The sequence below is a fragment of the Melozone crissalis genome, unplaced genomic scaffold (assembly GCF_028551555.1).
Source record: "Melozone crissalis strain CALT ecotype California unplaced genomic scaffold, PUWL_Pcris_2 ptg000007l_1, whole genome shotgun sequence".
In the NCBI taxonomy this organism is placed as follows: Eukaryota; Metazoa; Chordata; class Aves; order Passeriformes; family Passerellidae; genus Melozone; species Melozone crissalis.
In genome coordinates, this window is record NW_026535785.1 from 9552190 (window position 1) to 9564795 (window position 12606).

Here is a 12606-nt window from a genome sequence, read left to right on the forward strand (position 1 = left end):
ATCTTTGTTTTATAGTTCAGGTATTAATTTATATACCTTTTGGGGTTTGATTCCAGCTGTTTGATTTAAGCCTGCCTTTGCCTGTCTCAGCCCAGGCTGCAGAACACTCTTTTGCTTAGGCATTGGTAAAAGCCTCTCTTTCTATAACCCGGCTCTTTCCTCCTGCTCAGTGCTTTATCTCACTTCACTGAACTATTGAAGCAGTGGAACAAACAGAGGTCTGCTGTTGCTCTGAAATTTTGTGGGTAGAGCAGCAGACTAAATCTGTGAACAAATGGTTATTTTAAAGCCTTAAATTCAGCTCAATTTGGCATGCAGTCACCTCTGTCAGAATATTGCTGTGTTTCCTTGCCCTAGCAAAGCTGGTGCAAGCAAAAGTGGCACATAGAGAATGTCTGTGTCTTGTCCAGTCCCATTTTGCTCAGCAGCAATCACAGCATTAGTACAGGAAGAACCAAAGATCACAGAGGCAAAAGTCAGTCACCCAGGCATACAGACCAACATGACAGCTCCATTTTACCCTTAATCTTCTGATGCTTGCTCTGGAGGCTGGATACAAACTATTTTACCTTCAAGAGGAAACTCCCTTAGACACAGAACTTTGAATAAATAGCAAAGTTAGGTCAACACTTACTCATAAAATTCAGCTGCAGGAGTGAGCTTGTACTTGGAGTATTTAGTACCATTGCCAAGCACTGATGCATTGAAGAGTTTTGGATCTGTACAGTTTGGGCTGTTCCAGCTGTTGTGGCAGTTTGTCCAGGGGAGCTCAAATGTGAATGATGAAAATAGATAATACAGAGACCAGGCTATGATAACGTTGTAGTAGAAACCCACGTAAAGAGCTATGAGTATCACTGCATAGCCTACACCTAAAGACAAAGAAAAACTAGATTACACATTGCATTTGACATGCCACAGTATGCACAAACACTGGAATTAAACTCAATGATACATGATTGCAAATTAATTTTAGGTCTTCACACCAATAGAAAGGAAATTTTGATATTTGCATACACATATGCGGACACAATGTACCTGACCTCTAAACAAAAAATTACAGAAATGGTTCTGGAAAATGACTGGCTTTTATCAAATCCAGTTGTTTGTCAGAAAAAGAAATTAAGCAGTGCAATGTCAAAATTTGTCCTTGTACAACTCCATTGCTGATTTGCTTCCAATGCAGAAGATTGCAAGCCCATGTTAGGAGCGAAACTCACTTCATCTTCGTGATGTCAGGGACCTTGGCAACTTCTCTTGGAAAAGTAAAGCTGGACGCTTAAATGAAGTTTCCCTATGCCTCATGTTCCCACCCTGAACCAGTTTAGCACAGACACTGATCCCTCTCTTGTTTCTTTCCCATTACTACTCTCTGTACTGGCTTCCATCAGCATGTAACTGGCTCCAAACCATGCATGAAACAGCCTGTGCTGCTCCACTGAGGGCTCCAGGTGGGTTTGGGCATGCCAGTAAGACTTGGTGAATATCAGGTTGGGGCTAAAAACTGTGTGTGACATTCAACCCCTTTTACTATCTCTCCAGGATTACAGAATTCAGAGTATAAGAATTCTCTTTCGACTTTGAACATTTGCTTTGTATTTTTGCATATCATGAAGTGTGGCTGGAGGGTCTCTTAGCAAGAGCACCCCAGAAAGTGCATATTCTCTTCATGAAAATGGATATTCTCCAGTTTTGGAGGAAGTTTTGATACAAATGTTGGACCCCAATAAAAGTTGGTTGGCAGAATTGTTCAGGAATCTTGCTTTGCCCTCAATCATTCTCACTGTGTGTGCAGCTTTGTTCTCTGAATCCTCCCTCAAAGTTGTATGTGCTGCATATAAAAGGTAGGGAGTACAGTTATTTTATCAATGTCATCACTGCCACAGTGGCTACTGTCCCAGCAATGAAGTGCAAACCTTTACTTCTATTTTTCTTCAGTTTAATTTTTGGCATTGGAGGCCTAATAGTTGGAGATTATTAAAATTTCTGATTTCTTTATAAAGGAAGGAAGTAGCAAACACTGTGAGTATTAATCCAGGTTTAAAATTTGCATAAGGAACAGAAGCTGACCCTGAAGGAGTTGGCAGTTCAAAGGCTGCTGCATGTACAAAAGTTACTCTTTGCTCTGCAGGAGTCTTTTAGTCTGTAAACCAGTTTGCTCCTCCCTAACAATGGGGAAATAATTGTGAAAGTAAAGATGAAACTACTTTCAAATCCTTGGTGCTTAAATGAATCTAGTACTTGAACGCTTGAACTCTAGTGACACACGATAATCAATAGAATGGAGAGGAGGGTGGAATCCCCAAAAAGAAGAATTCTTAAGTATTAAGGTGAATGCTAAAACTATGGATAATAACTATGGATAGTAACTATGGATAATATATTAAATATTAAAATTAGATTATTTGTTGTTTAAAAAAGTTTCTGAAATTCCTCCAGTCCAGGAGGACAAGAGATGTTTAATATCAAGACTCAAAAATACTGGATCAAATGTGTTTTAAATAGCTCTTCTCTGTGAGCTTAAGAATGTTCAGGAATGAATTTGCTTTTATGTTTCTAGATTTTCTTAAAAGTAATGCTGCACCACCCACAGTCTAAAATAGACTCTGGAAAAAAATGCAGAGATGAAAACAGACTGTGTTACAAAGGTTACAGGGTATATTTGTAATTGCATGTGTTATGATAGCATCTCATTAGAAGTAGAGTGCTTAGAGTTCATAGCAATAATATTCATAGCTAAAATTAGAACTATAGTGCTGTTCATTTAGAGAAGCTGTTATGAATTTGTGTAGACTGTGTACTTTTCCTTTGAGTGAGAGATTTGAATTGTCCCAGAAACAACTCCAAAGCACTAGCAATAAAATATGTTTGCATGTTATCAGAGGTTTTAGTCAAAACTTTAAAAGTACTGAGTTTATACCAAGGTGTAAATGTCTCAATGCTTATTACTTTTTGAGAATCAAATATGCTATTCTATATTCTTGTAATAAGAAACTTAAAAATCAACAGTAATGTACGTTTAGTCCACCTTGAAAATGTCAGCTTAAAAACACAGCTGGAATGTCAACAAGAATATACATGAAATAAGTTCTATTTTCCTTTCTCATAATCTTTTTCAATCCTGAAGTCAACACAGAATACCTCTGAGCACAGTGGTATTTGGCTCAAATGCTTTGAGATCCTGAAGGTCTAATTTTTGCATTTAGGTTCTCAAAGTCCTCATTCTCATCCAAAAGTATATTAGTAATACCAACAGGAATTTTTATTGAGCAAGGATATTCAGGTTCCTGGGTGCTGGGATGAATTTTATCTCCCATGACAGGATTATAGAAGGGCTAGGTAAATCTATAGGAATTAATTTTATAATTTTGAGGTACATTATTTAATTATTTTTTGTTGCATTGCTGATTTTGCTGTGAGTTTTGGGTTTGATTGGTAGGAAAAACCCCCTCCACATTTCTTATTGTGTGGCACTAGACTGCTTGAAGAGGAAAGCTGTGTTTTGAGAAAGAAGGCTAACATTTGCTCAGTGTAACCTATATCCAAGCAGCAGATCCAACAAGTTTGGATTGCTATTGTTAAGCTCCTCAGCTTTTGCCAGTCCCAGGATGAACATGATCTGAATTTTAAGGTTCTAAGGTCAGCTGAGCTTGTCTGGTTTAATTTCAGATATGTCTGTTTTGAAAAGGCTTTTGCATAAGATTTTAGAGACAGTCTGGTATACATACAAAGGAACTTACATTTTTTGCTGGCAAAAAATTCTAAAAATTCTACAGATTCCTTAACAAATACTTGTTTCATGTACAGAACCCATGTGGCTTCTTTGACACATTGATCATTTCCTGATCAAAACCAAACACCCTGAAGCACCTAACCTATTTTTCCTTGCAGAATGATGCTGTGCACAAACAATACTCCACAACCTTTTATTCAGTGGTGCTGGAGAGTTAATCCTAGTGGTAAACACTCAATAGTAATAATGTTCAGATTTTAATAAGTGTTTTTCATTGCTGAATCTGAAAGGCACTTTACAAAAACTATCAGAATCATTGCTCCCACTTCACAGGCAGGAAAACTGAGGTACAGAGATACCACAGAAAAATCCTGTGTTGTTTTAAGTCTGGTGGCCAAACCCAGAGTCTTCACAACTCCATTTTACTGCTGTAGGCACTGGGGTATGTTGGCTCCTGCACAGGAAGCTCCATGCCCTGAGTGGAGCAGTCAATGGGGAAGACAGGGCTGAACTAACCTGGGTAGAATTGGTATTTCCAACATTTGGATTGGCAAACCCCCTCTCCACCTAGAGAGTCCCAGTTCCTCCCAGTACACAGGGGAAAGGGAGGGCAGGGCTGAGCTGCTCCTGCTCATTGCCCTCTCTTACACTCAGCCAGCAATCATCCTGAAGATGATTTCTGTGGCTTTTCCCATTTTGTTACCTTTGGTAACACAAAGAATTCAAGGTTTGGGGGAAGATCACCAAATACTTTGTCTGTGACAGATGAGAGATCCTTAGGTTGTTTGTGATCACACGTGTGTGGCACCCCCAGGTGCTGCTCAGGGGAGCAGAGGAACACTCACCTTTGAAAACTGGACAGATTTTCCAGACAGTGGCAGCCCCTTCTCTGTTATATTGTCCCAGTGCTAATTCCATATAGAACAGGGGCATTCCAGCAATGATTAAGAAGAGGATGTAGGGAATAAGAAAAGCACCTGAAAAGACAGTAAAGAGACATTGTAGTCTTTGGATTGGTTGCATTTTCTTTCTGTGGTGCTTACTTTTACCAATTAAGGACAAAACCACTGCTTATGGAAAATATAAAGGAAATAGCAGGAAGGAAGAACCCATGTATTCTTATCCCTTTTCTGCATTTTTTAAAGGTCTCAGATACAGAATCCCTGAAAGAAGCTATAGGCTTTCAGGGATCCCTAATCCCTATTCTGAAGCTATAGAAACTCCCATTTCTCCTTAATGTTTCCTCTGCCTTTTGGCTTTAAAGACAAAAAAAAAAAAAACTGTCCCTGAAAAGTAATCCCTAACTGAAGAAGAAGAAAAAAGTTGAACACATTTGCAGAGCTGAAAGGGAAAGGGACTATGAAACATTTTTTTAGGTTTTATTTTTAGTGCAGTATTTTCAGAAGGGAACACAGATCCAACAACAAAAAAGAAAAATGTGAAATCCTGTAAGTGCAGCTTAAACCACTGTATGAAGTGTTTGCAGGAACCTCTGGGTTGAAAATTAATTTCTACTGGCTAATTATATAGAATTTGGACTTCCATGAATTATTTTGGATTTTGCTATAATAAATTTCCTTATTCTTAAGGAATGGGTTAGACAGCTCACCCCTTTCCAACCTAGTGGTGCTCATGGCCATTGCTGTGGAGGATGTGGAGGTTCCTGCTGGCCCCAGGACAGCACCTTGATACTGCAGCAGGACAGAGCTGGGGCTGCTGGCACCTCCCTGGAGCACTTCACAGGGCTGAGCATCGTCCTGTGAGTCTGTACTGTCACTGAGAATCTGTCACCATTGGGAAAATCCTGGTGTGTGAGCTGCTGGAGCATAAAAAGTATTGCCAGCTGAAATACAAAAGGATCACCTAATGCAGAAACTATCTGAAAATTCCTTAGCTATTTCATATGATCCAAATCACAGAGAGATTGCCCCAGTGCATGGCTGCATGTGATGCTATAAAGCAATTATAGCTGGTGTCATGTTTAATAACTGTGGGCTCTGACAGATCTCTGCTTTGTGGCACAAGCAAAGGGTAGCTTTTATTACATTGCACAGTTTGCTTGGTCAAGAAAAGTTCAATTAATATTAAACTTGCCTGTATGAAAAATATTATTGGATTGCTTTAATAACTAGAGAGCTGACAGAGTAATTACATACATTGAATAACTGACTAATGTCCTTAGGAGTTATCTATGAAAAGGAAACTAGATTGTGAATATCATGGTTCAATTTTTCAGCAAAAGAAAAAAACAGCAGTAGCTTGACTATTTCTCGTAATAGCAAGTGGTACAAACTTTTGCAAACCTTTAAAAGCTATTGCATTGGTTTAGTAATTTGAAAACTTGCCCTGTAAAAGGAAGTAAATTTGTATTGCTCCTAAATTTATACACTTACAGGAGGTAAAAATCTGGAAGCATGACTGTATCTTTTTAAAACATGCCAGTAAGCAGAATGAATTACATGTTTAAAAAGTATGTTTGAAACTACTGTTATGCTTTTAAAAGTCTGAATAGTTTTTTCTTTACCTTTGAGCTTGCTTTTCACAGATATTACTGGTGTAAGCTGCCTTGCATCACTGCTCAGAAAGGGAATTTTGACTATATACTGGAGAATAGAATGGAAAAACAAACTCTGCTCTCTTAGTCATACCACCAATCTACTTCTAAAAGTAACGTGCTGTAACATAATGGTAAGGACAATGTATTCAGCATTCAGTCATAAGTTTAGTCATTTGAAATTTGAAACCTTGCAATGAAACAGGCAAGGTATATCAACAGAAAAAAATAGCTTAAACCTTTGAGAATACATATTAATATTGAAATATATTGATTGTATCACTTTGGGGACAAGAACCTTCTTCACAATTGAGTGTAATGTAAAATGTTGCATTTGCATAAGCTGCTACATTATCAATGATACATGGTTTTGGTAATATTTTAGTGTTGTTTATAATCTGTTTTCTATGATTGCCATGTTGAACTATTGTATGTTTGAACACTGTGCAAAAAAAAATTATATTCAGCAGATTCTTAATACCCTGCCGTTCCGAGCTCTGTTCAATGTTGAAACATACTTAGCAAAATCAGTCTGGGATACTACATATTGCTTTCACTATATCTAGTATCTGGAAAAATTATTTTAGGTGGTTTTACTGTCAGATTTCCTGCAAGGGAGCTTTTGAAGTGCCATACTTGTCTTGCTTTGATCATATCACAGCGTGTGAAGCTGACTCACAAACCTGGCTTGTATTTGGGAGGTATGGAGTTTGCAGGGAGTGATGTTTGATTAATGTCATGAGGCTGTGGAAAACATGATGCCTATTCAGGGAAATTTGGATTTGAGAAGATTAATCCTGGAGATGTGTAGTGGACATACGTATTTAATGCCAGTTTAAAATACTCAGTTTTTAAAAGTATGACTAATCTCAAGATGAACTGTGAGGTGTACTGCACTTAGGCATACTTGCTCAAGTGTCATCTGTTTGGCTGCGAGTCATTCCAGGCTTTAGTTATAGGAGGGTTCTTTCTTTTTTTTCTTTTTTTTCTTCCCCCGCCCTGCCCCCGCAAGGGATTAATAAGGTGTGGTGTAATTTTCATCAAAGAGCAGTTACACAGTATGGCAGGGTTTCGTAGCTGGGTTACTTTTCAGGTGCTAAGTGATTGAAGTATTTTGAAATTGAGATAAATACCACAGTAAGGGTGCTTAGTCATATTAGTTTGACTTAATGTTTTGGAGTTTTCTGGAAACTTCTTGTTTAGCAGCTTCTGGTTAGGTAAAAAAATAACAAAAAGTCAGGTATTTTTGTAAGCATCTTTGTATTTGTTTTTATTTTCCTTGCCAATATCCAGAATCAATTCTCATGGTGTTCGCTCAACCCTCTCTGGGATCAAGGCCCCTTTGAAGAAAAATAAATGATGGTCAAAATACCATTCAAATTTCCCCATGAAATAGATATAGAATAGAATGGTCTGCAAATTCTTGTAAACAGAAATAGATATAGAATAGAACGGTCTGCAAATGCTTGTGAACAGCCCGTGTGGGAGGTGACCAGTGTCACTCTGGGCCTGCACAGGGCCTCTGTCTTAGGCTGTTTAGGAGCAGTGTCCTATGGACAGGAGGTGCTGTTTGGAAGGATTTTACAGTCCTGTTTGTGTGAACATTGTGTGAGCCAGAGGCAAGGCAGTCCTGGTGGTCCTGTTGCTTTAGATCCAGCGGTGTGAACTGAAGCACAGCCCAGCCTCCTCTGCAGGAGCACTTGCAGTTAATGCCTGCCCTGTCTGGAGGTCAGAGCGTGTTAGGAAGGGTGGCACCATGTGTCCCTCCTGCCTGTGTCACCGGCCACAGAAACTGCAGGGCTTTAACTGCATGAATCCAGTGTCACATTTGGATAGGCCGGAGAGCTGAGCTCTGAGGAAGCAGAGCTTGGCTAACACTTCCTTCAAGCCTGCCAAGACCTCCCTACCTCGGCGAGCTGCGCGATCGTGGCCTTGGCAGGAACGCGCCGATTGCACTCGAGGGCATTCCACTCCCCTCGGTGGGAGCACACAGCTGCATCCCAAAGGCTGCACTGCTTTCAGCAATCCCTAATGGTTCCTAATTCCCTCTGCAGCTAAAAAGCTGAAGTCATTGACATCTGTAGAACTGCTCTGGTGCAAGAGCTGTACTTGACTGTCTTCTGAGTCACTTGCAGCTCAAAAGCCACAGGTTGGCCTCAGGCTGTTGTGAGCTGCTGTATCTCTGTCCTGACAGATTTCACAAGATCCACACATGTCCCTTTAAGGAACCAGTGCAAATATGGGGTTAAGACAGCCTATGTCTTATGCAAAACTAGGTTAGGTCAAACCCTCAGCTTCTACAAGAACCATCTATGTGAAACTTCAAGTGGAACCTTACACAGATTTTTTTTTTTAAGTATTGCATTTAATTAATGAGGGACAAAATACAGGACAGATTTTGCATTCCTGTATTCAGTGCCAAAGCAACTTCTTAAATTTGGTGTACCAGAATCCACACGGAGTGTTTCCTCTCTTTGTAAGCATTCCCAGCATCCTAAGGGGTGGGAAGCAAAAGCTCTAAATATTCTTCTCAGTCCTACCAGGAGGTCTCATCTCACTTTTAAATCCCAGAAAGGAAGAAGCATTAATTTACTAATGGCTGAAAGAAGATACTTTAAACAGCTGTGGTTATCCTAAAAGGATTTTTGATGCACATACAAGAAGTAGGCCAGGACAGGGGTAGTTGAAACAATTTTGAACTCTTTGTGCTTGTTAGCCTTCTGTATTTGTTACCATGGTTATTTCTAGTCAAAATGTTATACTGGCAGGGGTGTCTGCTAAAAAAAACAAACTCTGAGCAAATATGGAAGTATATTTTCCAATGGGATTGTTTCCAGTATTTGTGCAGAAAAAGTCTAAAAGCAGAGATCTCCTATAATTGCTTTATAGTATCACATGTAGCCATGCTCTGGGGTAATCTCTCTGTGATGTGGTGAACTGAAATACAAGCTAATATCTCTATTAACATTGATTAACACTGTTTGTTGGTTTGTTTTTTTTTTTCATTCAGAATAAATAGTACTCCAAACAATATCAACACACAGTTGATAGAATGTAGCACATTTGCTTGGACAACAAGGAAAATGGGTGGAAACTGATCTGTGCAGACTCTTGTGAATGAAAAACAAAATCACTGATGCAGAGCTCTTGACACCTAGATTGTACAAGATCACCATGGGTAGAAATGGTAATTGGAAAAGCAGGTGTTTCTAGTACATGGATGTTATCTGGCTCCTCAGCAGACAGGCCACCAAGCTTGCACAGCCTCCAAGGGCACCTCTGAAGGAGGGGGCTGGAGCCTGCTGCTGACAACTGGAAGAAGGGATGGAACACTGAGACCTTACTGGCCTGAGATTAAAAGCAATGAGGGTCTGTGTGGTACAGCAAAGAAATGTCAGAGCTCCAAAGGAGCATGAGGGAACCTCAGGTCAAAGACAGGATGATGATAACAGCAGCTGTGTGATGATGTTGACAGCAGCTAGCAAGATATTCTAGTTGTAAAAAATAACATTTTTCTGCAAAACAGATTGCATGACATACTATAAAAACTTCAGCAGCACTTTACACATGTAAAATTCTCCATGAATACAAGAAAATCTTCCAAGTATGCAATCTTTTTTAATGGAAAGTATTTCTGAATCATAAAACCAGTGGATCTATACCATGGTGAGTGGCATGTTTATCTTGAAGCCTTTACATTTAGCTACTCCCTCTAACAAATTTTTGCTAGATTTGAGCTTATTTATATTACTACTCTCAATTTGGGCTCTGAGCCTTCAGTTTTTTCAGAATTGCAGTTTTAACAGCATTCCTTTCACTCAAAAGAAAGTGAAAACAAATAGTTTCCAGAAATGGTTCAGTGCTGTTGGCTGAGGCCAACTGAAGCCTGCATTTTTGTCGTGAATTGTTAACCTGCTACTGCCTTAAAATCACTTGAAATAACTTGATGTGCAGTGTATTTAGGTGGTCACTGATCAGTAACTGAAAGGGTTACCTAGGCCCTCCCCACGCAAATCCAATCATCCTTTTGCCTTTTGTCACAAGAGTCATGAGCTAAAGAAACCCATTAGTAGCTATTTTGAACAAATTAATGAGAGCTAAATATATCCAGCCACTCAGAGCAGCATGATTCATTCATAAATAACAGCCAATTCATTGGCCAAGGTCCTATTTACATAAATTAATGAAATGTTCACATTTACAACAATGTGTAGTTTAAAGATAATTGCAGGCACACACAAGAACAGAACTCTGGCCTGTGTTTTTTGGTAGGAAATTAGGGAATGAATAAGAGACATGGTGGGTAAGAGAGAATATAAATCAGGTTGATCCAAGAGGGACAGTGTGGCAGTGGGAGCTCTGGAGGTTTGCAGGGGCTTCCTGCTGCTGACCTTCACAATGTTCACTGTGGCTGGCTTAGGAAAAGAGCAATTCCCATCATTTGCCATGAGTGTGACCATGAAAGTCCAAAGATCTGCTTCATGGGTTGCAGTGCTAGCTTTTAACATTTTGCCTCTATAGCAGAGGTACTATTGGTGTTGGATCTTTTGGTTCTAGATCAAGGCAATAAGAGTTTTAGTTTGGTTAGTAAATACTTGGAGTTTGTAACAATCTGAAAACCTAGCTTCTACCTGCCCTAATCCACCACCTTGATTTTGTGCCTTTTTCTCTTTTAACTACCTGGCTGGCTTAAACAAGAAATGAGAGAGTAATTGAGATGAACTGTGGAGCCAGCTTGTAGATTGTTCTGTTATTTATGCCTTCCCTGTGGCTAATGCTCAATAGAACAGGGGATTTAGGAGTGGTAGTATCCTCTCCTGGACAGATAACATCATTGGCACCAAAATCAGCAAACTTTATAGTTCACAAACTCTTCAGGAGGTCCTAGTCAGGGGACATGTGTAGTACTGGACCACTGGGTTAGCATGCAGATGCCTCCCTGAAGAACACAGCTGCATCACAAAAGACATGACTGCAAGCTTAAGAGATATTAAATTAAGAGGGGAAAATAGTATTCTAGCATTTAATTAATAGGAATGTTCTATTAGTGCTTTTTTCTCCAACCTTGCAGCTATTAGGGGTGACACAAGGATATATTCACCTGCAATTGCACATCAACAAAACCACCCAGGTGAGGTGTAGGCTGTACTTCAGATGTACAAGAGCAAGGTGCCTGTCAAAATGTACCCTGATTTATTGGTGGCAGAACATCCATGGCTAAAAATACTTTTGAATTAAGATATCAGAAGGTATTTTCTGTGAGCTTGTGGATCTAGATAAGCAGGTTTTTCTAGATTCTAGCACGAGAGCCATAACAGCATAACCTCATGTGATAAGTTTTCCTTGAACTATTAAGTACTGAAAAGATATTTTCTGTGATGTGTGGGACATCATCATGTACACAAAAGGAAATACTACTTCATCAGCTTAGCTGTCTCTTAAGTGTAGGGAGAGTTGGTGCCAGGGAGATTTTGGCAACTACACTTCTACTTTGGTTCAGATATAGACTGTTAGTCATAGTTTTCTCATCTTCTCAGAGAACTTGTTCATTTGTGTTGTGTTTTCTTTTCCTCAGTCAGCTGTAAACTAAAATGGATATTTTCAAAATTCATGGATTAATCTGAATTTGATGCCAGAATGGCTTGTGAGATACTTTGATCTAACTTGCTGTCTAGCATAGACCAGAGTTTCAGCCAGAAAAACTTACACACCCAATTGGAAGATACTAGACAGATCCTTTGCTATTTGGTTGTTTGGTTTTGGAGGGTTTTTTGGTCTTGTGTTCTTTTGTTTTGGGGCTTTTTGTTTTGTTTGTGTTTCAGTTGTGAGTCAAGTGTTGTCCTTCTTTTTATGATCTATAGAGATGGAGTGAACTAAACAAATTAATTACAGTGCAATAGTGGTATCTACTTTTCTATCTGAAATTGCCACCCTGCAGGTACTTTTTGGCGTTGGCAGGTTGAAGGGCTGTGCAGACAATTTTGGTACCTACATTAAGTTATGATACTTGCTTTCTGAGCTGTGCTTTTAATGTGTCAGGAATGCCAAGTTTATATCCCTTAATTGTTTTTCACCTTAATAAAACAGAGCCTGGGATGAGTTCTCTGAAGTTGAGCCCCTCATTTAAGCAGTATTTGTTGGTTCTTGCTTTGTACTCACTCTAACACTCTCAGGCTTGCCCCTGTGTGAAATGTGCTTTGTGCTGTGCATGCAGCAGGGCAGCTCCTGGTTCTCAGCAATCTGGGATGGAGGGTGTTGCTCTTAAAGGCTGCTTTTCTTTTGCACATTGTCAAAATAAGAACCAGCCAGCAGCCTCCAA

At 39.4% G+C, this 12606-nt stretch overlaps 1 protein-coding gene across 1 annotated transcript in view; it reads right to left on the reverse strand.

Moving 5' to 3' along the window:
• The window catches only part of SLC6A2 (solute carrier family 6 member 2), a 55832-nt gene that overhangs the window by 27875 nt on the left and 15351 nt on the right, over positions 1-12606 (reverse strand). The window contains exons 3-4 of the mRNA XM_054296374.1: positions 4579-4710; positions 635-872 (exon numbers count right to left, since the gene is read on the reverse strand). Coding sequence (XP_054152349.1) covers positions 635-872; positions 4579-4710 — 370 coding nt within the window. The remainder of the gene's footprint in view (positions 1-634; positions 873-4578; positions 4711-12606) is intronic.